The sequence below is a fragment of the Corythoichthys intestinalis genome, chromosome 18, assembly GCF_030265065.1.
Source record: "Corythoichthys intestinalis isolate RoL2023-P3 chromosome 18, ASM3026506v1, whole genome shotgun sequence".
Taxonomy (NCBI): domain Eukaryota; kingdom Metazoa; phylum Chordata; class Actinopteri; order Syngnathiformes; family Syngnathidae; genus Corythoichthys; species Corythoichthys intestinalis.
Genome location: NC_080412.1, coordinates 46,962,478 through 46,989,796, shown reverse-complemented (window position 1 = coordinate 46,989,796; position 27,319 = coordinate 46,962,478). Strand labels below are relative to the sequence as shown.

The 27,319-nt window shown below is 41.2% G+C and overlaps 1 protein-coding gene across 3 annotated transcripts; it reads left to right on the top strand.

Annotated features, from left to right (window-relative positions):
- Positions 1-188: 188 nt before the first annotated feature.
- LOC130907082 (glycine receptor subunit alpha-2-like) lies at positions 189-27,319 on the top strand. 3 transcript variants are annotated; one of them, XM_057821944.1, is made up of 10 exons: positions 189-312; positions 4,945-5,072; positions 5,671-5,738; positions 12,442-12,665; positions 15,722-15,804; positions 15,870-16,007; positions 16,111-16,325; positions 19,727-19,885; positions 24,391-24,483; positions 24,554-27,319. In XM_057821944.1, exons 1-10 carry the CDS (start codon positions 254-256, stop codon positions 24,812-24,814), a joined length of 1,428 nt encoding a protein of 475 aa, XP_057677927.1. In that variant the 5' UTR covers positions 189-253; the 3' UTR covers positions 24,815-27,319. The 3 variants fall into 3 exon arrangements, with proteins under 3 accessions (XP_057677927.1, XP_057677928.1, XP_057677926.1); XM_057821945.1 differs by having other exon boundaries at positions 203-312; positions 4,942-5,072; positions 24,394-24,483; XM_057821943.1 differs by having other exon boundaries at positions 203-312; positions 4,942-5,072.

The following is a 27,319-nucleotide window of genomic DNA, read 5'->3' as shown; positions in this document are numbered from 1 at the left end:
AGCAGAGCGAGGGGAAAAAGTTCTCGGGCGGGCAGGCAGGCAGGCAGGCAGGCAGGGATTCTGAATTATACAGCAGCAGCAGCAGCAGCAGCAGCAGCGTCCTGTAGTTTACACCTGCCGAGGGAGGGAGGGACGGAGGGGGATGGAAGGAGGAGCCGGCGAGTTGAGACCACAGCAGCCGTAGCTGGAGGAGCCACAACAAGTTCCCGACATCTGCATCTGTTACCTCAGGTGGACTATTTTTCTTTCTAGGATGAAACGGCACATCTTGTGTCTGCTGTGGGCTCCTTCTGTCTTTTTTCTGCAAGCCAGGTACTGTCATGTCAAATTTCTGTACATTGCTTGATTTGTTGGCTGCCTTTGACAGAGATGGACGTTTAATTTGCAGTGATATAAATCAGGTGTTAACTTATCCTGGAAATATTTGAAACCAAAATCATGCACTGAGAAAAGTTGGTAAATGAATATGACCCATTCAACTTGCAAAAGATGTTTGCAAATATCTGCGTTTCACAAATATATAAAGATAATCATCTGGACTAAAGAAATCAACGTTTATTGTTATTTTATTTGTAATTTAGGCCATTTCTTCATATAGCTCATTTCAAAACTACGTAATTCAAAGTGCTTTATAAACATCACATAAATGATACACAAAAATCACATTGCATCATAGATAAAACGAAATTAAAAAAAAAAAAAAAAAAATGGATAAAAAAAAGTAAAAAATCATAACTTGAAATTTAAAGTATATGGGCAGATATGAATACCATGGTGAGCAGCAGAGGCGTCACTAGGTTTTAAGAACAGGGGGGCTTAACCCCCAGGAGATGACCAGGATGTAAGTGAAAGTAGGCTAACAAAGACCGATGATTTATTCATTATTATTGTTGTTGTTGTTTCAGTGTATTTTTTAATACAGTAGAACAACATGGAAAAATGGCTACAATTGCAAGTTACTTGATAGATGGAAGCCTCAAAGAATGCCGTCCGTTTCTAAGGGTGGCAAATTTGTCTATCACTCTGCTCTGACTCCTACAAGTCAATAAAGGTTGTGGAGTAATTATTATTAGTGTATTATTATGACTATCCACGGATGATAATCATATATGTATGAGCTCAGCTCCTGTACTCATCGATACATAAAGTGAGAAACACAGCTGATACTCCAGAAGGAAGTCACCCCAAAGATAGTTGTTAAAAGAGTGCACATTTCAAAACTAGGTAATTCAAAGTGCTTTACGTCACATAAATGATACAAAAAAATCACATTGCATCATAGATAAAACGAAATTGGGGGGAAAAAAGGATAAAAAAGCAAAAGTCATAACTTGAAATTTAAAGTATATGGGCAGATAGGAATACAGTATGGTGAGCAGCAGAGGCGTTACTCGGTTTTAAGAATGGGGGTGGGGCTTAGCCCCCAGGAGATGACCAGGATGTAAGTGAACATAGGCTAACAAAGACTAATGATTTATTCAGAAGTTGTTTCACTGTATTTTTTAATACAGTACAACAACACGAAAAAATGGCTACAATTGCAAGTTACTTGGTAGATGGAAGCGTCAAAGAATGCCGTCTGTTTTTAAGGGTGGCAAATTTGTCTATCACTCTGACTCCTACAAGTCAATAAAAGTTGTGGAGTGATTATTATTAGTGTATTATTATGACTATCCACAGATGAAAATCATATATGTATGAGCTCAGCTCCTGTACTCATCTAAACGTAAAGTGAGAAACAATTCAATTCAATTCAATTTTATTTGTATAGCCCTCAATCACAACAGAAGTCTCAAAGGGCTTTACAGAGGCAATATGATACACAATTAGAAATGAAGCAACAAAGATGAATAGATGCAGTTCAAGTCCTGGGTATCCCCTATCCTTAAGACCCTCCATGCCGGCAAGGAAAAACTCCAAAAACTCCAGAGTCAATTGGGAGAAAAATGAGAAACCTTGGGGAGTACCACAGCTGATACTCCAGAAGGAAGTCGCCCCAAAGATAGTGGTTAAAAAGAGTGCACACTTAACTCTATAAACAACCTAACCTTGAAGGAAAAGAGTCGATTCTTCCATGTTACAGATTGTTTTATTCTTGTAACGAACGGGAGATGATGACACAGAACTCAGGAATAAAAAAGAACAAAGCATTTACACTTAAAGACAAACAGAAAAGACATGGCATCCGGTCCAGGGACCAAGAAAGTGCTCCCAGGCTCCCAGTGCATAGCCTTTTTCCTCCCTTCTAACTTGGGGGCAGGGTTGACTTGCTTGGAATGTGCACCCCCAGCCCTGATCGGATTACATACACTGGTAAGAAGACAAAGGATTTGTGTGAATATGGAAGACAAGAAATGTGACATCTTCCATATGTGATTATTGTGAATAAATGGAAATATATTTCTACAACCTTCACAATGCATTTCAGACTAACTAGCTAGCAACAGCTAAGAGCTGGGACATAACTTTTGACTGCAAAACATCAAATTTAAGACGTGTGCAGAGATTGTCTGTACTGTGCAAGCCAGTTTTTTATTTGTCAATCACGGAGCAGTTGGTTTATTAATTACATAGTACTTTTTGCCGTTAGTCGGGGGCTGGAGCTGTCACTACCAGCATTGATAAATACTCACTTTCTTGGAAAACCTTCTTATGTCCATCCTTCATCCATCTATTCACGCTCTGCTCTATCCAGACAGCTGTCAAAATCAGACAACCTCCCTTTCATTCAACCAAATTGTAGAAATGATCCCCCCACAGTAACAGTAACGGCGTTGCAAAGATGGGAAAAGTAATTAATTAGATTACTCATTACTGGAAAAAAAGAAAACACTGTTATACTCTAACGCAGTGGTTCTTAACCTGGTGTTTTAGACCAGGTTTTGGACTGGTTAGTCCACAATATACAGGCTTTATTCCAGTTATTTCAACTGCTAGTCCTCTATTTGATGGGAGGAAAGCTGGTTTGCTCTGTGGAAGGTTGACTGTCACTTGGTCCGAATGATGAGGCGTGCTGCTGAGAATCTGCTGTTTCTGGAGGGACTTATTTGGGAGACCGAAGAGCAGTAAATTACGGCAATCGAGCCGGGAAGTGACTAGACTACAGACAAGAGTGGAAGGGGAATGACTGGTGAGAGAAGGGAGGAGGCGAAAAATATTGCGAAGGTGGAAGTAGGCCCATCTGGTGATGTTGATTTGGGAGAGGATGGAGAGCATGCCGTCAATTTGGAATTTGGGGAAAAAAAACAAGTATTTTTCTAATTCCAAAGGGTTCGGTTAATGCGCGTGTGAATCTCATGTTGCCTGGTACACCAGACTCACCGCTGTTCCAGCTATTGAGTCTGGCCACCATTCAGTGGATACAATTTCCAGGGCGGAGCAAGCCACAGCAAACAGACAGCGGAGTGGACCAATCAGGAACGGGCAGACGTGACGTTAGTGAAACGACGAGGGCAGGACGAGGGACTTGCGCTCGAAAGGAAACTTACGAGGAGAGCGGAGTTTATTCAACATGCCTAGCGCGAGACAGACTGTTGTCAATGACTCGTGTCGATGTGTTTTTGGTCATTTAAAACTGATTTTACCGTGGATTGGAACATATTCCCGGCTCTCCTGTTCACCTTCTGTGTTGTAGTGGAGACGACTTCCGACGCACAAGAGTGACGTTGCTCGTTAAGAACACGTTGCGCAAATAAACGAATCTGATTTGTAGATTGATTTTGTACCTGCTCGAGAGGCCGTCAATGGGCTGGGTCCCAGACTTTTCTCTCAGTGTTTGAAAAATACAGGGAGAACAGTCTGACTGTGCCAGGCAAAATCTCATGGGGTTCGGTACCTTTAGCAAGGTTAGGAACCACTGCTCTAACGTCGGCCCGGTACTGACTTCGAGCAAGGTCACAGGGAAAACGCAGAGTGGATTTTCAGGAATGTGGGCATTCTCTATATGAACAAGTGGAATGGATTGGATAATTACGCACTGAAGGGGCTCTCTACCTTTCTCTATGAAGTGAGGGGAAACTGACAGATTTATGACAATATTTAGTTTAATAATGATAAGTTTTATGATTTTAAACTAATCTGGAAACTTCGTAGAGAATGTGATTTTTTTTTTTTTTTTTTTTTAATAAAACAAGTTATTTAGAAGGGCTTGAGAATATTGGCCTAACGACGCCACTGGTAAGCAGTAGTTTTTAACCATTTTTAACCAAAAACTTTTTAATGTAATTTCTTGATTAGTTGTCAATTTTTCGTGAAAGCTCAAGTCCTACGTTGAAATATGTTTTCCAATACTTAATGCTAGCACTGCAATGACTAATGACCGTCAGTCTGTATTTCAATGCGAATCATTAAAAATTAAATTTTAGTCTAACAATATACAGTCATGGCAAATACGTTTTGGAATGTACAGTGTATAACAAAAGTGGGTACACCCCTCGCATTTCTGCAGATATTTATATCTTTTCATGGGACAACACTGACAAAATGACACAATGAAAAGTAGTCTGTGTGTAGCTTATATAATAGAGTTAATCTATTTTCCCCTCAAAATATAGCCTTTAACATCTAAACCCCTGGCAACAAAAGTGAGTACACCACTTAGAAACTACATCCCTAAATGTCCAAACTGAGTACTGCTTGTCATTTTTTCCCTCCAAAATGTCATGTGACTCGTTAGTGTTACTAGGTGCAGGTGTGCATAGGGAGCAGGTGTGTTCAGATTTGTAGCGCAGCTCTCACACCCTCTCATAGTGGTCCAACATGGCACCACATGGCAAAGAACTCTATACTGTATATACATATAAGGTGCACGCAGAATACTTTTTCTTGTGTCAAAGTGTCATTTTGTCAGTGTTGTCCCATGAAAAGATGTAGTTAAATATCTGCAGAAATGCGAGTGGTGTACCCACTTTTGTGATACGCTGTAACTTGTCGGCCTGCCAGCAGGTCAGTCCTGTGCAAGGAGATGAAACTACCTGGCGGCGCACCCAGACCGCCCTCGCCATCTGACTTCCTGGACAAACTGATGGGTCGCACATCTGGCTACGACGCTCGCATCCGCCCCAACTTCAAAGGTACGTCCCTGCCCCGGCGACAGGTGCGAGCGAGGGATCTTTGCCGCTCGATTTGTCCAAGGGAGCGAGCGTCGAAGTGGCACAAATCCCTGACAGATGGGTCAAGGGGGACTTCACACTCAAGCCTTATGTTTTTTTTCTCTTTTTCGTCCTCACGATTTTACTGTTGACCCACAGCCTTGGGTTGTAATCTTTTTCCACTTCCTTCACATCCTTTTAATTTGAAATGCGCAGCAGTGCCTGCGTTGTTAGCCCACAGGCCCATTTAAGTCCAATCCTGAACTCCAGCTCCAGATGAAGCCGGCAGATTCTCTCTGACATACTTTAGCGCCCCCCGCCCCGCTAGTCTCTGGGGTTGAATTTCATATATATTTCATATGGTATTTGATATCTCTCTCCGCTCTGTCGTCCGTGAATGCTGGGAAAATCCCAGCTGATTATCTATAAATACACTAATGTCACGAAAGTACAATCAATAAATGATTGCCCTTTGAATATTTTATATCTAGTGGTCAACATATAGGCAAGTCATTTTTCCTGCTCTCTTTATGTGCATTTTATTTTGGTTATATTACATAACATTTTGGCTTGTTTTTAGGACCTCCTGTGAATGTCACCTGTAACATCTTCATCAACAGCTTTGGCTCCATTACCGAAACCACTATGGTGAGTCTTCATCACATTCTCCCAAACAGTATAGGAAGAGTAGAACACCAGCGAAAGCCTAATCGAGAACCATTTCATGACACGCCCTGAAGGAAAAGAGAGTTGATTTTCCTTTTTACAGGTTTTTAAAGTGGGTACGACAGGATAAAAAAGTCTTAAATACCATTATTATGTGAATTAAGGCCGAGTTATACTTCCGCCTCAGACCTGCGCTGTCAAGGAAGACCCGAGTTACGACCCTGCGCCGTAGCCTGACGCGCGCCTCTCGAATTTTCATTTTCATACGCGTATGACGTGGCAGAAACGGACTGTAATTGGTCTGCTCAGACTGTTGTTTCCGGTTTAGCGCGAAATCACAGCCATTGTAGAATAGAATCAAACATTATTTTCTACACCCAAAAATGGACCAAGCCGACGGGAGCATCATCGAAGAGCAAGTGTCGTCAAGTCATTATTGTGATTGCCAAATGGCGAGGTCGGCGATTGAAAACAAAAAAAAAAATGGAAGAACCACCGAGACGTGTGTGTTCGGAATCGAGTGGCCACACGAAGCGGTGACCCAGTCGGCTAAAAACTGCCAATTTTTTTTCACTTTATGTCGTATTTTTGGTTGGTGCACTTCATTTATTGTGTACATATGTTTGCTGTGAGTCTGTGACTTATTTACGTGTCAGACTTCAAGTATGTGAAGAATAAATAATAATTGGGCTGGAGGGCTTTGCAGACCTTGAACGCAGTGCTCGACGCCAGTTTGAAGCTAACCGCCACAGCTAGCTCTCTCCACCCGAGTCTAAAACTCGCTGTGCGGAATCAAAAGTCAGCCAGACCGCCTCGAAACCGTCTTCTGCGTCGCCTGCCCCTCAACATTTGTATGTTCAATATTTATTCAGTGTTGATGAGCAGAATATTTACTTTCAAGAGTTCCATCTTGCATTGTTTATTTTTTCTCCGACTAGCGGAAGTCAACAAGCATGCCCCAAAACCGTACAAACATAACGCCACACCCCTCTAGTGGCTTGGCGGTGAATTACAGAGCAACGCGTTCCCTCACCGCAGAACTATCGAATGTCGAATGACACCATAGTCGCTGCGCTGTCACCGCAACGCAGGAGTATAATTCAGGCTTTAGGATCATATTTTGAGACAATTTGGCTATATAGAACAATTTTGGCAAAGTGTGGATGACAAGAAATTAGTCTTTTAATTAGGGGTGCACGATATCCATTTTTTGAAACCGATACCGATATCGATAACTTTCCTGCTCCTCAAAGCCGATACGATAACCGATAATATATATATAATTTTTCATTGTATATTCACATGGGTTTTTGAACATGTGTAGGCCAAAAATACTACTGGTGGATTCAGCATAGACTTGACTTTGACCTAACCAGAATTTTCATGATGACATGAACATTATTATAATGAAAATAAACAAAGACAAGAACAGTTTTGACTTCAAATAGAGTGCCCATATTTATTTTTTCAAATAAATAAATTTGAGTCAATCACCATCAATTAGTAAATATTATTGATGATGTGTTCCCCTGAACAATGAGTGCTGAACTAAAACAAATATAAACCCAAAAGGTATTGTGCTTTGTCAGCAGATTAAACATTTGGTGCAAGAGGAGAGGAGACTTTTGTGGTCTTGGTCCATGAAAAAATTCAAACACACACATCTCAATCCACCGACATCGTGCCAAAATTAATATCGATAGGCCCGATAATATATAATGTTATTGGATTTATTGGGATGACGTCATAATTCCTATTATCGGACCGATATTTATCGGACCGATAATTATCGTGCACCTCTACTTTTAATCTGCCGTTTAGCCACGCCTACCATTATATGGCTGTAGCGTCCCCAACAGGAGGTGGACGTCGGCAGGGTCATGCTTTCATCTGATTTACAATTCAACCCATTGAGGGGTAATTATCCCGAACGAGGTAAATGTGATGAAGAGACCTGCAAAATGTCATTATTTCAGTCTCTCTTCGCCCATATTTTTACAGGATATTCCTTTTATCCAAGTACTTTTCCCCAATTGCAAAATAAATGGTATGGTCATGACAAAAGTCTTGTGCTAAACGGAATATGAAATACTAAAAATTCAGTACGACATGGCAAAATTATTGCGTAATTGTCAAAACTGTGGACTTCATCTTTACTTTCGCACCCCCCCGAACAATATTTTATGCCACCATAGATAGTCAGGCTTTTGTCATTTCCCTGCCCTTGCTTCGGAGAATGTAAACAAACCAAGAGAAGTGACAGCTAGCTGACATGCTAACCCAAACCGAGTGACGTCCCAAAGTCTTATTTTCGCTTTTCGAAGCGAAAAATTACACAAAACTAGCCTGGATCAATTCATACAGCGGCGGGGTTGTCAATAATCTTCGCCGATCGGCAACCCGCCCGGTAGCGAGCGAGTTACAGCTCGTTCCCCTGCTACGGATAGGAGAGCTCGCCGGGGAAGCAGCTGGAGAATGACCGCCAGACAAACCGGCTGACGGCGGAGGAGTGCGTAGCTGCCACATGGTCAACACGAAAATGGCGTAAAATATTGCTTTACTATTCAATTCAATTCAATTTTATTTGTATAGCCCTCAATCACAACAGAAGTCTCAAAGGGCTTTACAGAGGCAATATGATACACAATTAGAAATGAAGCAACAAAGATGAATAGATACACTTCAAGTCCTGGGTATCCCCTATCCTTAAGACCCTCCATGCCGGCAAGGAAAAACTCCAAAAACTCCAGAGTCAATTGGGAGAAAAATGAGAAACCTTGGGGAGTACCAAGGTCAGGAGAGGATCCACTCCCAGGACGGATAGACAGGAACCCCAGAACGGCTAATGGCAATTAGCAAGCGAAATTGTAGTCCGTAAAAATACAGTGGAGTAAAGGAGCAAGATGAGGTCCCTCTAGTCAGATGAGACGGGGGTAGCAGCGAGGACGTCTATCCAGCCAGGGGTCCGGACAGTCAGGAGGCTGCAGCTGAAAAATAGCCCCTCCCCAGAGGGGAGGGGGGAAAGGGGACACCGGGTGACTAGTGATGACGAGACTAGACAACTAGATAGACTACACGGCGAAGACGTAAATGGAGAGAGGCGTGCAGTTGTTGTGCAGCTAACATGGCAGGATGTATCTGAGGAGAACTTTTCTACATTTCCATCCATGATCAAATGTAAGAAAAGAGTCCTTATTTAAAGAAAGTTTGTAGTGTTTACTTTGTAATTGCTGTATTCGCGGCCATTTTTGACACAAAGTTGCAATTTCTGATGGGGTTGAAAATTTGACAGAACACCGGGCACACGAAGAGGGCAATAAGCCGAGTACAGAGGGGAGTGTGCAAACAAGCCGCCAGTCGTCGGCCGAGTGGCATATTAGGTGGACAATCAGCCACAAAATGCAAGCCTCCTCCGTATTAAAACTTGGGCTGTCAAACTATGAAAATTTTTTAATCGACTTAATTAGAGCTTAAAAATTAATTCATCGTAATTAATCGCAATTCAAACCATCTATAAAATAATGCCATATTTTTCTGTAAGTTATTGTTGGAATGGAAAGACATATAAATATACATTCAACATACTGTACATAAGTACCGTATTTGTTTTTTATGACAATAAATCAACAAGATGGCATTAACATTCTGTTAAAGCGATCCATGGATAGAAAGATTTGTAGTTCTTAAAAGATCATTGTTAGTACAAGTTACAACTAGCGGACTTTTGCTGTGTAAGTTAGCCAATTGTTCTTTTGTTGTACATAGATCTTTATTTTTTTATATACCGTCTGAGGCTCAGCTCAGGTATTTTAATTTTTTATGTTCCTTATCCGATTACTCGATTATTCAAACTAAAAAGTTCATCGATTTATCGACGAATAAAATAATCGAATTTAGAATGAACGAACGTTTCCAGTCTAAATGGATTGGGTGTTGAGCACCGTTAATGGCAGCCTTACAGTTACCCGAGACACTATTGTGGTGGAAGATTTTGGTCGCAACTTGTTGGTTCCCTTTTTTTTTTTTTTTTAAAACATTGACACCTTTTTAATTCGATATCTCAATTCTCGGCAGGAGCATATCGATAACCTGTTAGGATACATAGTATCACGATATACTGTATCTCCATTTCGATATTTTGTCACACCCATAATCTAAAGCCCAAACCACAATTAATTACAACTTTTAAAATGTCATTTCTGAAGTTTAATTATTTAAACGAATTTTATTTAGAATTATATATTTTTTCTCATATTTTAAAAAATTAATTCATTTCATTTCAAATGTTTTATATACGTTTTTATTGCCCATCGCAAAATTCAGGGTTTAATACTACAATTGGATATCAAATTTGGGCCGCAAAATATTTCCCCATCGGCCGCAGGTTCGAAATTACTGTCCTATACTGTATGAATGTAATAATAACAACATTTGAGAGAAAAAAAATATTTTGGGAGCATCAAAGGGTTAAAAAAAAATTATTCTACAAAAAAAATCATGCTAATAATTCCTAGTTTTGGTTGTCCTTAGAAAAGGGTTAGATTTGCAACAATTTATTGTAGTCGTAATGAAAAAAAACAAACTAGAAGCCACTCTGAGGTGGGGCCTGGAAGTGATTAACTCATCGCGCCATCGACGTCCAGTCAAGGAGTCCAAATGTCAAATAGATGAGATGTCTAGCACAATCAATGGAAGTCAATTGCAAAATAGCAAAATGTGTTTTCTTCCTCATCAAGGTTTGAAAAGGATGCCAAAAAAGCAACTCTTCCTTATTTATGAGGTCTGAAGACTTTTTCAGAGCTTTTATTTATTCACATTTAGAGCTAGTGAGACTCATGTATTTTCTAAAATACTTAAAAGGGAGCATGATGAAATATTCATTGTCGTAATTGAAAGCGGAGTTTACTGTGAGCGCGCGTGCAGAATTATGGCCGCGTTTTCATTTTGTCCACACCAACTCACCTGTTTATACTTGTCAGATTCACCTGTTTCTAAATGAATACTTAGATCGGGGGGGAGAGCCAAAACCCAACATATTTTAAAATGTGACACAACAGCCATACAGTGTGTGTCTATGTGTATGTTATGTATGTACGCTAAATGTGGCCAAAAGTGTTGGCGCCCCTGCAGTTCTGTCAGATAATTTCTCCCAGAAAATGATCGCAATTACAAAGGCTTTTGTCGTAATATCTTCATTTCTTTTGCTTGCAATGAAAAAACACAAAAGAGGATGGGGGAAAAAATTAAATCACTATCATTTTACATTAACTCCAAAAATGGGCCGGACAAAAGTATTGGCCCCCTCACCCTAACACTTGGTAGCACAACCTTTAGACTGTCCCGAGACACGTTTTTATCTCGCCGTTGTCATCATGAAAAAATTGTTTGTCGCCGAAATGTTTTCGTTATCGTTGACGAAAACAACAATGTATGATAACATGTAATTGCCTCGCAAAAGGCAGCACTTTTTATACAAACGATGACCCACACACTCAGATTGGAACAGTCATAGACTTCATAATGTATTGACGGGACACGGGGTGCGGGGCCAATAAATAGGGAGCTGTATTGTTGGCGAGGCCGTCAAAGCTGACCGAGTGGAATCGCAGACAAAGAGCTTTTTGGGTTGAAAATTCTTGTGTATAAATATTGAAATCCCCAAATTCTTTATAGATATGGACGTATAACAGTCTGGATTCATGGTTAAAAGCAAAAAAACTGTGCAGTTAGCATTTATTTTACGTAAATATGTCAAAGTACAATGCTAGTCTGTTAGTGAATGTAGCTAGCAGCCGCCAGATGTAAACAGAGCTTTTCCAGTGAAAATTCTTGTGAATGAATGCTTAATTCCCTGAAATCTTTGTAGATATGGACGTAAAACAGTCTCAATTCTTGGTTAAAAGCAAAAACAAAAACAAAAAAAACCGTGCAGTTAGTGTTTATTTTACGTAAATATGTCAAAGTACAATGCTAGTCTGTTAGGGAACGTAGCTAGCAGCCGCCAGATGTAAACAGAGCTATTCTGTTGAAAATTCTTGTGAATAAATGCCTAGATCCCCGAATTCTTCATAGATATGGACGTAAAACAGTCTTGATTCTTGGTTAAAAGCACAAAAAAAAACGTGCAGTTAGCGTTTATTTTATGTAAATATGTCGAAGTACTATAATGCTAGTCTGTTAGTGAATGTAGCTAGTGGCTGCATTATGTAAACAGAGCTTTTCCGGTGAAAATTCTTGTGAATGAATGCTTAAATCCCCAAAGTATTTATAGATATGGACGTAAAACAGTCTCGATTCTTGGTTAAAAGCAAAAAAAAAAAAAAAACGTGCAGTTAGCATTTATTATACGTAAATATTGCGAACTATGATGCCAATGCAGTTGCAGCTAATTTGTCAAATTGATTTTTTTTTCACAATGTTTTAAACTGGTACAAAAATTTAATAATGACCTTGACTCCTCGAACAAATCACTCCTGAGACAGTCCTTAGTCCGGCATTAGATTGCTGCGTGCGTGTGTTTGTGAATAGCTCGTCTGGATGTGGGCGGCCCCCTACTCGAATGCGAGGCGCAGTGGATGACCCATCTGAGCCGTCAATACATTATGAAGTCTATGGAACACTTTAAAATTTGCTGTATCCAATTTGAAAAGCGAGTCTCAAACCCGATCCGAATTGTTTTTGTCAGGACTACCGGCTCAACGTCTTTCTGCGCCAGCAGTGGAACGACCCTCGCCTGGCTTACAAAGAGTACCCGGATGACTCGCTGGATTTGGACCCGTCCATGTTGGACTCCATTTGGAAGCCCGATTTATTTTTCGCCAACGAAAAGGGAGCCAACTTCCACGACGTCACCACCGACAACACGCTGCTCAGAATATTCCAGAATGGCAATGTCCTCTACAGCATCAGGTGATGAATGACTCACTCAGCATCTGGCTAGATCATAAATTCAATTTCATTCATTGTTTTGCCTCATGATTTACGTCCCGAGCAAAGATGGCTGAACAAAGATCTATTATTTGTTGTAAATGAATCATTTTGGGACCAATTACCTTATCTCTTATGCTAGGATATTTTTTCTAAACTAGACTTTTATCATAGGATTTCTGAACAATTAGCAGACATACAAAATCTATCAGAACGAGCGCTTCTACAACAGCCGGTTATTATATCTCGCTGCTTATATTTTTTCGCTTCAGTTCAGCTGAGTTGTAATTGGTGTCCGGCTAACACTGTGAACATGGTAAACAATAGCTGCAGGCTAAATAAATTCAAGTGACTCAAGTCACACGAAAGCAATGTGGCGTAATAATCGAGGAATATAGTACGTATATGGTAAGAAAAAATAGTGGTCGTGAGTGCCAACACTCCCGCTTCAATTGGATTGGACGTCGATCGTTGTCAGTGGCAGCCAGTGAGTTCATTAAAGTGGCTGTGACAGCATCACAAAAATCTGAAATAGCATTATTATGGGAATTAGAATCATATTTTAAGACGATTCGACTATATACAACAATTTGGCAAAGTGAAGATGATGAGAAATTAGTCTATTAATCTGCCGTTTAGCCCCGCCTGTCATTATAGCGCTCTAGCGTCCCCAGCTGGAGAATGAGGTCGGCAGGGTCACGATTTCATCTGATTTAGAATTCAGCCCATTTAGGGGGAAGATTCAGAATGAGGAAAATGCGATGAAGAGCAGCAAAATGTCAAGATTTTTTCAATCTCTCTGCTCCAGTATTTTTAAGGATATTCTTTTTATCCACAGTAATTATTTTCCCCAATTGCTAATTAAATGGTACGGTCATGAAAAATAATAGTCTTGTGCTTAATGGAATATGAGATATTAAAAATGCATTTATACAGTACTACAAAGCAAAATTACTGCATAATGGTTGAAATTGGCCACTTCTTGTGCCTTCCGAACGGTATTTTATGCCACCGGAGTTAGTCCGGCTTTTGTCCTTTCCCTGCCATGGCTTTGGAGAGCGTAAACAAACCAGAAGGCATGACAACTCGCCGACATGCTAACCCGAACCGAGTGATGTTTCAAAGTCTTATTCTCGGTTTTCGAAGCGAAAAATCACACAAAACAACCCAGGATCATGTCACACAGCGGCGGGGTTGTCGATTGTCTTCACCGATCAGCAACCCACCCGGCAGCGAGCAAGTAACATCTCGCTGGACTCATTCCCCTGCTGTGGGCAGGAGAGCTTGTTTGCCGGGGAAGCAGCTGCAGAATGGCTGCCGGACAAACCAGCCGACGTCGGGGGAGCGCATAGCTGCCCCGACGTGGCATTTTTGTTGGACAAGGAGCATGTCAGCCACAAAATGCAAGCCACCTCCGTATTGTAACATGTGCCATGATCCCAGTATTTGACATAATACAGAACACGATGTTTACTCATTTCCTCGTAAGTCCAATGGTCCCACAGTAGTAGGGCTTGTTTTGGCCAATATCCACGGTGAACGGGAAGCTTTTGAGACCCAAAAAGGCTCACACGCCTCTCCGAGGTGCAGCTACAAAAGCCTGCAGCCGTTTGGCTGGCGTGATGCAAAAAATAAACGAATGAATCCGCAAAATCGGCTGAATCCGCAGTACATCTGCACGCTATAAAGCAATGCTGTATTATGAGATGCTGACCCGGGTGACGTCACATCTACATTCGTCCTAAACCGGAGACTGAAGCCGGAAGTCACTCATTTTCATGGCGCGGGATTCAAAAATTGAATATTTAAACCAGGGGTCCCCAAACTTTTTCCTTCTCCGATGAGGGACCGGGGTCAGTTTGTAACAGAAAAAGTGTGACGATTGCAGGAGTAATGTAAAAGTGTAAAATTTAAAATAAAAAAAAAAGTAAAAATTAATTGTTTTTCAGAAAGCCACAATCAAATAACCCTTTCTGGATTCTTCACGGAACAAAAGTAAATAAAATAATAATAATATAATATAATTAGGGCTGTCAAAATTATCGCGTTAATGCGCATTAATTTTTTTTTTTTAATTAATCATGTTAAAATATTTGACACAATTAACGCACATGCCCCGCTCAAACAGATTAAAACGACAGCACAGTGCAGTGCCAACTTGTTACTTGTGTTTTTGGGAGTTTTGTCACCCTCTGCTGGCGCTTGGGTGCGACTGACTTTATGGGCTTAAGCACCCATGAGCATTGTGTAAGTAATTATTGACATCAACAATGGCGGGGTACTAGTTTATTTTTTGATTGAAAATTTTACAAATTTTATTAAAACGAAAACATTAAGAGGGGTTTTAATATAAATTTTCTGTAACTTGTACTAACATTTATTTTTTAATAACTACATGTCTTTCTATCCATGGATCATTTTAAGAGAATCTTCATAATGTTAATGCCATCTTGTTGATTGTTATAATAAACAAATACAGTACTTATGTACCGTATGTTGAATGTACATATCCATCTTGTCTTATCTTTCCATTCCAACAATAATTTACAGAAAAATATGGCATATTTTAGAGATGGTTTGAATTGCGATTAATTAATTTTTAAGCTGTAATTAACTCGATTAAAAATTTTAATCGTTTGACAGCCCTCGTAAATATTGCGAACTCTAATGCCAATGCAGTAGTGGCTAATTTATCCCATCGATTTTTTTCACAACATTTCAAAATGCATGCATGGTACGAAAAGTTTAATAATGACCTTGTATTATCGAACAAATCACTCCTGAGACAATCCTTGCTGTATCTATGCGGTACAGCTTTCGTACTTTTTCAACAGAAATTCGGCGTTAGATCGCTGCATGCGTGAGTTTGTGAATAGCTCCTCTTGATGTGGGTGGCCCCCTACTTGAATGCGAGGCACAGTGCATGACCGATCGGACCCATCAATACATTATGAAGCCTATGCTATGAAGCTAAATTGCTGGAACCTCAATAACTGTTTGACTGAAATGAAGCGCGCCATCTACTGTATGTCCTTCAGGTTGACATTAACCCTCTCGTGCCCTATGGATCTGAAGAACTTCCCCATGGACAGCCAGACGTGTATCATGCAACTGGAGAGCTGTGAGTAACTCTCATTTAAAGGGAGTTGACAGCAGTCTGGCAACCTGCTTCTTTCTCCCTTCTAGTCGGTTACACCATGAACGATCTGATCTTCGAATGGTTGGACGTGGGTGCCGTGCAAGTTGCCGATGACCTGGTGCTCCCACAATTTGTGCTCAAAGAGGAACAAGGGCTGGGCTATTGCACCAAGCATTACAACACAGGTAAACGACAAACGGGACGACGAGTCCGGCGTCTCGGAGGGTCGCTGTCAATCTACTTCTAACGAGCCTGTCAGTTTGTACCTGTATCTCCTCCCGTCGTTAGGTAAATTCACCTGCATTGAGGTCAAATTCTACCTGGAGCGCCAGATGGGCTACTACTTGATCCAAATGTACATCCCCAGCCTGCTCACGGTCATCCTTTCCTGGGTGTCCTTCTGGATCAACATGGACGCGGCTCCGGCCAGGGTCGGCCTGGGGATCACCACCGTTCTCACCATGACGACTCAGAGCTCCGGATCCAGGGCGTCTCTGCCCAAGGTTGGATATTTTGTGATGTCGAGCCGGAGTAATTGATCATTTCGAGTAGAGCGAGCATCGTTGATAAAGTGGCGTTTTTGTCAGCGACAGGGAACAATCTAAATATTGGCATGCTGTTTCCAAAACTGCAGTCCCAAGTAGTTGGGTGATTCTCACAAAGCTAACCTAATCTTAGTCTTTAAAGGGATTTAGTCAATAAATAGTTCATTTTTAGTTGAAAGATGATCATGTCTATAATCTGGCCCAAAATAGTGTTATTTATATTTTTGAACTCATTTTAGAGTCATAAATTAATGACTGTAATGTGCCAATGAAAAGATTTGAGGTTTTTGCCTCAATACAGTGTCATCAATATTCAATCCATTTCATCAAAAAATATATAACCATCTAATTTATCAGATTATGAGAAGCTATAACGGTGTCTTACTTTGTTTCTAATAAAAATGTTTTATTTCAAATATAATGTCCAAGCATGCAGCTTCCATTACTGTTGCACTGCGGCGTTTTTTTTTTTTTTTTAACTTTATTTTTTACTTTTGTAATAAAGTTATTCTGAATAATGCGCCAAAAAGAGGGCAAAACCAAATATGGCTACAAGCTAAGTTTTTTGGGACTTTAAAAAAAATATACATATACATTGGGATGAAAAAGTATCTGAACCTTTTGGAATTTGTCACACTTCTGCATTAAATCACCATCCAATGTGATCTGATCTTTGTCAAAATCACACAGATGAAAATACAGTTTCTGCTTTCACTAAAACCACTCAAACATTTATAGGTTTTCATATTTTAATGAGGGTGCTATCGCAAACAATGACAGAAAGGGGAAAAATAAGTGAACCCTCTGCCTAAGAAGACTTAAAGAGCAATTGAAACAATTTTTTCCCAAACATTTTAAGTCAGGTGTGTGCCCAATCACTGATGATTGGTTTAAAGTGGCCCTGCCCACTATAAATCACACACCTGGTAAGAAATGTCTTGATGAGAAGCATTGTCTGATGTGCATTAAGGCTCGGTCAAAAGAGCTTTCTGAAGACCTGCGATCAAGGATTGTTGATTTGTATAAAGCTGGGAAAGGATACAAAACCATCTCTAAAAGTCGGGATGTTCATCAATCGACAGTCAGAGAAGTTGTCTACAAATGGAGAGAGTTTGCCACTGTTGCTACTCTCCCAAGGAGTTGCTGTCCACCAAAGATGACGCCAAGAGTTCAGTGCAGAAAACTCAGAGAGATTAAAAAAAAAAAAAAAAAAAGAAACCTAGAGTGTCTGCAAAAGACTTACAGAAATCACTGGCACAGTCCAGTATCTCTGTGGACACAACAACTATATGACCAAGAATGATGTTCATGGTAGGACTCCACGGAAGCCACTGCTGTGTAAAAAAACATTATTGCTCATGTAATGTTCGCAAAAAGGCACTTGGACGCTAGAGAAGTTTTGTCAAAATATTTTGTGGACTGATGAAACCAAAGTTGAAGTGTTTGGAAGTAACACACAATGTCATGTGTGGAGGAAAACTGGAACAGCTCACCAACATCAACAACTCATCCCCACTGTGAAGCATGGTGGAGGGAGCATCATGATTTGGAGCTGTTATGCTAACACAGGGCCTGGACAACTTGCAATCATTAACTCATTTGCTCCCAAAAATGTATAAATATGTTCTATTTTTAATGGTTTCAGTGCCCCAAAAACGTATTTATACGTCTTTTACGGTTTTTTAATCACAAGAGACATCTCTAGGTTCTGAAGCAACTTCGCTCTAAAGCACAATGATGAAAATCCATTTTAAAGCAATAAAACTGGCCACTGGAGGGCAGTAGTGCATTTGGTAAGACCCGCAACCTGATTCAACAGAACGAACGGCCAGGCCGCACAGCCGGGGCTCCGGCGGAAGGCGACCGAATGGACGACAAGGACGCCAGGCGCGAGAGTCCGAGCAAGACGACCGGGAGGACGTTCTGTACGCCAGGCGACGAACGACCAAGTGCGACGACCAGCAGGACGTCCAGGGTGCCAGCCGGCGGACGACCGAGCAGAACAACCGGGAGGACGTCCGAGATGCCAGGCGCTGGACGACCGAGCAGAACGACCAGGACCACCAGTGCAGCGGACGATGCCGTTAAGTCCGTGCTGCTCGCCGAGCAGAGCCCGCGCCGCCGTGCTCGGCCGCTCGCGTCCCCCCGCACCCTCCAGTGACTCAGCCGGAAACGCGCACGGTCAAACCAGTTCCCCCCCAGGAACCCTAACCCCACACAAGTTCCCCAGGCGAACTCCGCCATGAGGCAGTGGTCACCACAATAGAAAGACTCAAAAAAGTCCATATATTAAATGTGATGGTTCACTTACTTATTTTTTCCCCCCCTTCTCTCTTTTTTTGCATACTATCCTCATTATAATATGAAAACCTATCAATGGGTGGTATTAGTGAAAGCAGACACAGTTTTTTTAGATGTGTGATTTTGACAAAGATCAGCTCACATTTGATGGTGAGTTCATGAAGAAATGTGAGAAATTCCAAAAGGTTCAGATACCTTTTCATACCACTGTATATATTGTTAATAGTTAAGTTTATAGGCCTACTTCCCCACATACCATAGGTCATCATTACCATAATGTATAATATTACATGACATTAATCAATTAGATATTTGACTGTAATTAAAATATTAGGGAGCTCAAACGGTTGATGACAGAGTCATCATACCATTCTGCTATTTTAAGCTAGCTTTGGTGAATGTCCTTCATTACCGTAATTCAAAGCTTTCATGAGAATCACCCATGTACGTACAATTTTTTTCTAATCTACACCTTACCTACTGAATATGTAGTAGTCACTACTTGGACACGACTAGCTATAACCTTTGTTAAAGAAAATTTTTTAAAAAGTGAATAATGTTCAATAAACACGGCAACCTTTCCTGTTTTTGTTTTTTCTTCAGAAAAATGATCCTAGAGTTCAAAAAGCGGACGTGATAGAAAAATCCCCATATCAGTTTTAGATTCCGCACCCGAAAACTGGTTTGAAACAGCTGTCAGACCCAGGGAAATGTGTCTGCTTCATCTCCATCCATTTGCCCAGTGTCACGTGGAACCTTTGCACTCATGAAATGTGTCTCTATAAAGCATGCAATATAGAAATGTTTCTTTAGGCTAGATGAGAGAACATGTGTATTTACTTAGGGAAGCTTATCCCTGAGTGAAATGCCCGTGAGGTATCGGTGGTAGTGGTAGCTTCAAGTTGTCTCCAATCCCTTTTGACTGGGAAGCACCAGGATGTTTATCATGGTTAACATCAATTTTAGCGACTATCACAGCACAGTCGACGGCATTAGAATGTGATCATCGATTGCCTGAATTGAATGATGTTCCAATTCAACGCTCCTCTGTTTTGCAGGTGTCCTATGTCAAAGCCATCGACATCTGGATGGCGGTGTGTCTTCTTTTTGTGTTTGCCGCACTCTTGGAGTACGCGGCCGTGAATTTTGTTTCCCGGCAGCATAAGGAGTTCTTCAGACTGAGGAAGAAGCTGAGAGAGCAAGAGCGGCAACGGACTGTGAGTACAGTACCGTCCTACCCACTCACGCTCGCTCAGCCCTCGGGGCAGCTGTCACCTGCTATTCCCTCTACCCGGCGATGCGCGAGCTAGGCATCTAAGCCGTTTGTCGCTCCGCAAAGAGCGCTGACCTGTAATTCATCGAAGCCATCGCTCCTTTCCACTCTCGACGGTATGCTCGTCAAGGTGTTACGAAATACTACAGCGAGTGACTTTAAAATGATATCAAACCATATTTTGAACACCAATCCATCCGAAAGTTCTCAATCATCAAATTAGGTTCTAGTCATCTTTTCTCAGCTGCCTTGGCACCGCCCACTAAAAAGTCTCCAAACAGAAGATGATGTCTGAAGGGAATCGTATCATTTCTCATATTTACCGATCGACTGTTTGTATTACTCTAGTCTCTGACCCTTTTGCCGGACTGCCAGAACCACGCCAGCCATTACCGCCGCACCTGGGCTGGCGAGATCGGGCCAAAAGGCCAAACTCCGCGTGTTCACCTTAGTCTTAACCCCTTGTATTGACTCCATTTTAAAAGCTGGAAAAAGGCTTCGAAACACAAGTTGACAATTTATTCAGGTCGACAGCGATCATACGCCAAGGCAAAACAGACTCAGGCAAGGAGGCAGACTCATTCCAAGGTCACCATATCACAAGTCAACAAAAGTTTCCCGAGAAAAATGACAATGATTAGTTAAACATTCAGTCTTTTTGAAGGCTCTTGCGGGGCGGTGTGTGGGCAGAAGAAGGGTGTGTTAGGGCGTTGTTTAGGATTATTGTCTGTTTGTGGGTTGGACAGGAGGATTCGGGAGTTACTGTTGTCAGGGTAATAAGGGTATTGGATTTTTCCACCTCAGCGCAACGTGAGTGCTAAGAGTTCGTTTCTCGGTCGAGGGTTCCTCCTTATCGGATGTTCCTTGTCAAGACAAGATGTTCCACTATCTGTTCTGGACCGTCCAGAAGAACTGACTGTGGGAGTTGGTGGTGCAGACGTGGGCTTGTAGATGTCTTGCCTAGTCAGTGTTAATCTTGCTCAGTCAGTTGCATGACGCACGCGTTGGGCTTCTGTGATAGGAAGGCGTCGTCATGTATCTCTTATGCCCTATATTCTGCTTGTTTTCCTTAAACTATGACATAAGTGCTATTTATTTTATATTTTGTGTGTTATAGTAATACAAACAGTACATACATGAAACAGTACTATTGCTTGATTGCTTATATTAAGTGTGTTAGAGTAATACAAACAGTCGATCGGTAAATACGAGAAAAGATACTATTCCCTTCATATTACACCCAGAATGAGTTGCAGATTTTTGCAGTCTGCAAGCATACGATCCATAGGCTTTCCAGTCCCTTGTTGCCGTGTGACCGTTCTGTCATCTCATCAACATGTACTAGCAAGCTAACTAGCTAACACTGCACTAGAAAGCTATAAATGATGATCAATTCCGGTTGTGATGTCACAACCGGAATTGCTGAAAAAAGTGGCAGTTCCCTGATGCATTGTTTTGGGTGGAATAAAGCCTTGTTTAGACTGGCAGCCAAAATTAGATCTTTAGCCCATCAAGATTGAAACCGGATGGCTCTTTTGTCATCTGAACAGTCCCAAAACACAGAAATTTGATTTTTGAGAGGCACTTATCATTCATTTTACATAAATATTTCAAGCTAAAGTTACACAAAATTTTTTCCATTCATTTCATTTTTTCCCACAAGGTTTCAAAGTGCATGCATGGTGCTATTTTATATATTAATTACCTTGAATCCTCGACCAAATCACTCTGGAGACACTCCTGCCTGCTTGTATGTACAAAAACTTTTGTCCTATTTCCCCTTTTGTCCAGCATTAGAACGCAGCGTGCATCTGAGTTTATCGCAATGAAAGCTGCCACGACGCTCAGCCCCCTACGGGGATCCCGTGGCGCAATGTCTGTAGGAGCTGTCTCGTCAACTGATAGTGAAGTCTTTGGTTGGGGCTTAAATAGTATGGCAGCACCCTGCCACGCAGGGTTGTTCTGCCAAACAGCCGCGTTGTACACTGCTGGCCAAAAGTATTGGCACCGCTGCAATTCTGTCAGATAATGCTCAATTTCTCCCAGAAAATGATTGCAATTACAAATGCTTTGGTAGCATTATCTTCATTGATTTTGCCTGCAATGAAAACACACAAAAGAGAATGGGATAAAAAAAAAAAATCAAATCATTATCACTTTACACAAAACTCCGAAAATGCGCCGGACTAAAGTACTGTCACCCTCAGCCTAATACTTGGTAGCACAACCTTTAGACGAAATAACTGCGAACAACCGCTTCCGGTATCCATCAAAGAGTTTCTTACAATGCTCTGCTGGAATTTTAGACCATTCTTCTTTGGCCAACTGCTCCAGGTCTCTGAGATTTGAAGGGTGCCATTTTCAGATCTCTCCACAGGTGTTCTATGTGATTCAGGTCTGGCCACTTTAGAAGTCTCCAGTGCTTTCTCTCAAACCATTTTCTCGTGCTTTTTGAAGTTTGTTTCGGGTCATTGTCCTGCTGGAAGACCTCTGAGGAAGACCCAGCTTTCTTACACCGGGCCCTACATTATGCTGCAAAATTTGTTGGTTGTCTTCAGACTTCATAATGCCATGCAGTCCAGTGCCAGAGGCAGCAAAGCAACCCCAAAACATCAGGGAACTTCCTCCTCGTTTGACTGTGGGGACCGAGTTCTTTTCTTTGAAGGCCTTATTTTTTCCCCTGTAAACTCTATGTTGATGCCTTTTCCCAAAAAGCTCTACTTTTGTCTCATCTGACCATAGAACATTCTTCCAAAACGTTTTTGGCTTTCTCAGGTAAGTCCAGCCTGGCTTTTTTATGTCTCTGCGTCAGAAGTGGGGTCTTCCTGGGTAGAGTCCCTTTTCATTCAGACGCCGATGGATAGTAAGGGTTGACACTGTTGTACCCTCAGACTGCCGGACAGCTTGAACTTGTTTGGAAGTTCGTCAAGGTTCTTTAGCCACCATCCGCACAATCTCTCGTTGAAATCTCTCGTCATTTTTTCTTTTCCATCCACATCTAGGGAGGTTAGCCACAGTGCCGTGGGCTTTACACTTATGGATGAAACTGCGCACGGTAGACACAGGAACATTCAAGTCTTTGGAGATGGACTTGTAGCCTTGAGATTACCCATGCTTCCTCACAATTTTGCTTCTCAAGTCCTCAGACAGTTCTTTGGTCTTCTTTCTTTTCTCCATGATCTCAAGAAAAACACTCCTTGCTATTTTTATTGAGGGGTTTGTCCTAACACAAAAAGGGTGCCGCCCTGAGGGAGGGGGGAGCAAGCTGGAGACACCCATGTGATTTTGGTTGGATATGTGTGAGCATGTAGGTGGAACTAAGTAAGTACACGTAGGTAAGCAAAGGCTCATGTAAACAATGGTCAAAATGACCCAGACACTTCAGTATGCAACGCTGCGGCCATGGAAGATGTCCTCGGATGGAAAATTGTCCTCGAAGGTCTAGACGAAAGTCCAGACGCCAGGTGCTGAAGATGTCTCGGAAGGTCTAGTTACGCAATGATGCGGCCATGAAGCAAGGCAGTTGTCATCCCGACCCTCTTTACCCTTTGTAACACTTAAGCATTATACTACAACCTAGTATAGCAAGCAATAACCATTTACTGGTTATATCAATAAGAGAAAAATATGGCAATATGTATTATTTATGGTATATATGAGCACAAGCAAATATTCAATCAATCAAGCAAATATTTAATCAATCAACCCTCGATAATTACCTCAACACTGTGTGGTACACACAAGGACACAGGACAGAGGTAGAGTCAACTTTAATCCATTTTAACTGGCTGCAAGTGTGATTTAGTGATTGCCACCACCTATTAAGTGCCACAGGTAAGTAACAGGTGCTGTTAATGACACAACTTAGAGAAGCATCACATGATTTTTCAAAGGGTGCCAATACTTTTGTCCGTCCCATTTTTGGAGTTTTGTATTCAAATGAAAATAATTGAATTTTTTTTTTCATTCTATTTTGTATTTTTTCATTGGAAGCAAAATAAATGAAGATATTACTACCAAAACCATTTGTAATTGCAATCATTTTCTGGGAGAAATTGACTATTATCTGACAGAATTGCTAGGGTGCCAATACTTTTGGCCAGCAGTGTAGCTCATTCATAGTGTACGTAGAAAATCAAATGCTTTTTATTTTGACATTGGTGCCTTAAAACCGTATATTTGCACGCATACTGTATTATCAGGCGTCCGATAAAGGCGGACAACTCTGTTTTAATATTTATTACAATTTTGCTGTGCCGTTCTTAAGCGTCAATATTCATATCCCACTATCTACGACGCATCCACATGGAACATTTGCCGGATTGGAATACAACGCTCTGATTTTTATTATTATTATTTTTTTACATTCAACGAGCCTGTAAATAAACCAAACGTGCAGATTCCACGTTATGCATTCCATGTGCTGCTCTCTCCCTCTCTCTCCATTAGCAGGGAAGTGGCGACAGTAAGACGAAAGGCAACATGTCAGGCAATGACGCGGCCCATGGGAGTGTGGGGCAGCAGTGCAGCGCCTGTGCGAGGGTACACGTCGCCGCTTGCTTAGTTTTCCTGCAAAGACGACAATCTTCTAATTCCTTCCGTTGTCCTTCAGGAGGAGGAACTGGCACGCCAGGGTTTACTCTTCCAAACTTTCAGCCTCGGACTTGCCCCAGAAATGGATGCGACTCCAGTGTTTGCCGATTTACCCCCTGGTTTAGGCTACTACGATATCAGGCGACGCTTTGTGGACCGAGCCAAAAAGATTGACACTGTCTCTCGCGCTGTCTTCCCTATGAGTTTTCTGATGTTTAATGTCCTCTACTGGCTTACCTACAAGGTCCTACGGCATGAAGACGTCCAATTTAAACTGTGAGCCCGCAAGGACAAATGTCACAGAAACATAAGCGTGTCAGCTGCCATGAAAACACGCTACTCCTTAGTTATTATTATTATTTTTTTGTATTAATTATGTATCATTTGTATTTTTAAACAGACACTCGCAAGCCATATTGTATAGCACTCGTCAGTTATGTCTCGGGTACAAGCGATAACCTTTTAAAGCAACACTAGGTAATTGTTCAACCTTTATAAAATATTTTCATAACATTTGCGATGACACGTCGACTGGCAAATAGTTGAATGACACCTCTTTTATATTTTGAGGAGGTCTGTATCGCTTTCACTGGCACTAAGTAACTTTGAGGAGGGTGGCAGGAACCCCGCCACACAAAAGAACTACAAATGTGCTGACTGCTTTACGGCATACGTCAATTCCCCCTTTCATTATAAAGATGGAAGTCAAACCGAACGCTTTCGCGTGAATAGGGTTAAGGTTTAGGCTTTTACTTGCTGGCGTGAAGCCCCCACCTCAACCAAACTCGTCAAAGTTGATGAGTTCTGGTGGGGCATAGACTTCATAATGTATTGGCGGGTTAGATCGGTCATGCGCCTCGCATTCAAGTCGGGGGCCGCCCACATCAAGAGGAGCTATTCACAAACACACGAACGGACGCAGCGATCTAACGCCGGATTACTGTTGAAAAAGTACGAAAGCTGTACCGCATACAAACAGGAAGGATTGTCTCGGGAGTTATCGGTTCGAGGTTTCAAGGTCATTATTATATTTTTTGTACCATGCATGCATTTTGAAACGTTGTTAAAAAACTCAATGGGAGAAATTAGCCGCTACGGCATTGGCGTCATAGTTCACAATATTTACGTAAAGTAAATGCTAACTGCACATTTTTTTTCCTTTTAATCAAGAATTGAGACTGTTTTACATCCCTATCTATAAAGAATTCAGGGATTTGAGCATTTATTCACAAGAATTTTCACCAAAAAAGCTATGTTTACATCAGGCGGCTGCTAGCTACATTTACTAACAGACTACCATTGTACTTCGACATATTTACGTAAATTGAATGCTAACTGCTCATTTTTTCTTTTTTGGCTTTTAACCAAGAATCGAGACTGTTTTACGTCTGTATCTATAAGGAATTCAGCGATTTAAGCATTTAATTCACAAGAATTTCTACCGGAAAAGCTGTTTACATATGCCGGCCGCCACATTGACTGACAGACTAGCATCGTACTTCGACATATTTACATAAAAATAAATGCTAACTGCACGATTTATTTTGCTCTTAACCAAGAATCGAGACTGTTTTACGTCCATATCTATTAAGAATTTGGGGATTTAAGCATTTACTCACAAGAATTTTCACCGGAAAAGCTCCGTTTACATCAGGAGGCGCTAGCTACATTCACTAACAGACTAGCATTGTAGACTGTTTTACGTCCATATCCATAAAGAATTTGGAGATTTAAGCATTTATTCACAAGAATTTTCAGTGGAAAAGCTCTGTTTACATCAAGCGGCCACTAGCTACATTCACTAACAGGCAAGCATTGTACTTCGACATATTTACATAAAATAAATGCTAACTGCACAATTTTTTTTAGCTTTTAATCAGGAATCAAGACTCTTTTACGTCCATATCTATAAAGAATTCAGTGATTTAAGCATTTACTCACATGAATTTTCACCGGAAAAGCTCTCTTTACATCAGGCGGCCGCTGGCTACATTCACTAACAGACTAGCATCGTACTTCGACATAGTTACGTAAAATAAATGCTACCTGCACATTTTTTTCCCGCTTTTAACCAAGAATCAAGACTGTTTTACACCCATATCTATAAAGGATTCGGGGATTTAAGCATTTATTCACAAGAACTTTCAACGAAAAAAGCTCTTTGTCTGTGATTCCACTCGGTCAGCTTTGACGGCCTCGCCAACAATGCAGGCCCCCTATTTATCAGCCCCGTGTTCCGTCAATACATTATGAAGTCTATGGGTGGGATGTGGGGATTAGCAACACTCTGCCACACAGTTGCTAACTGTCATATGCTATTATTTAGCCACAACCGGATTTATTACCTTATTACTTTTCATCCTTTACACAGCCACTGGAAACAGAATTGTCGTTTAATCCATCTGCTGGTGACCGGGAGATTGATTTTTGATTCATTATTTCACGACAACACTGTACGGGTGTGCGCTGGCCCTCATGAGAAACGCAGTCTTCCTTAAGGCAAAACACTACCGCTTTTGTTCATCGGCGAGGCTAAAATCGACCAAAACTGAAAAGTTACATGGTGTTGCTTTAAGAGGAGTCACGTTGAGAATGGCGAATTTCACAGCAGGGATTCGCATTTTAAAACTGCTCACAGTAATAGGATGTATTTTTTTCCCATTTTTTAAATGATGTGACTGACTCGCAAATCACAATATTTGTCTATTTATTCCCTGCAATGGGAGCTGGCCATATGTTATTATGCCTTTAACTGTGTTTAAACATCTTTCAATAAATGCCACTG

Coding starts and splice junctions, on each gene's coding strand:
- LOC130907082 (XM_057821943.1), top strand. CDS start 254: ATGAAACGGCACATCTTGTGTCTGCTGTGGGCTCCTTCTGTCTTTTTT. Junction 5,739..12,441: donor CCATTACCGAAACCACTATG/GTGAGTCTTCAT, acceptor TGTTTTTGTCAG/GACTACCGGCTCAACGTCTT. Junction 19,886..24,390: donor AGCAAGAGCGGCAACGGACT/GTGAGTACAGTA, acceptor TCTCTCCATTAG/CAGGGAAGTGGCGACAGTAA.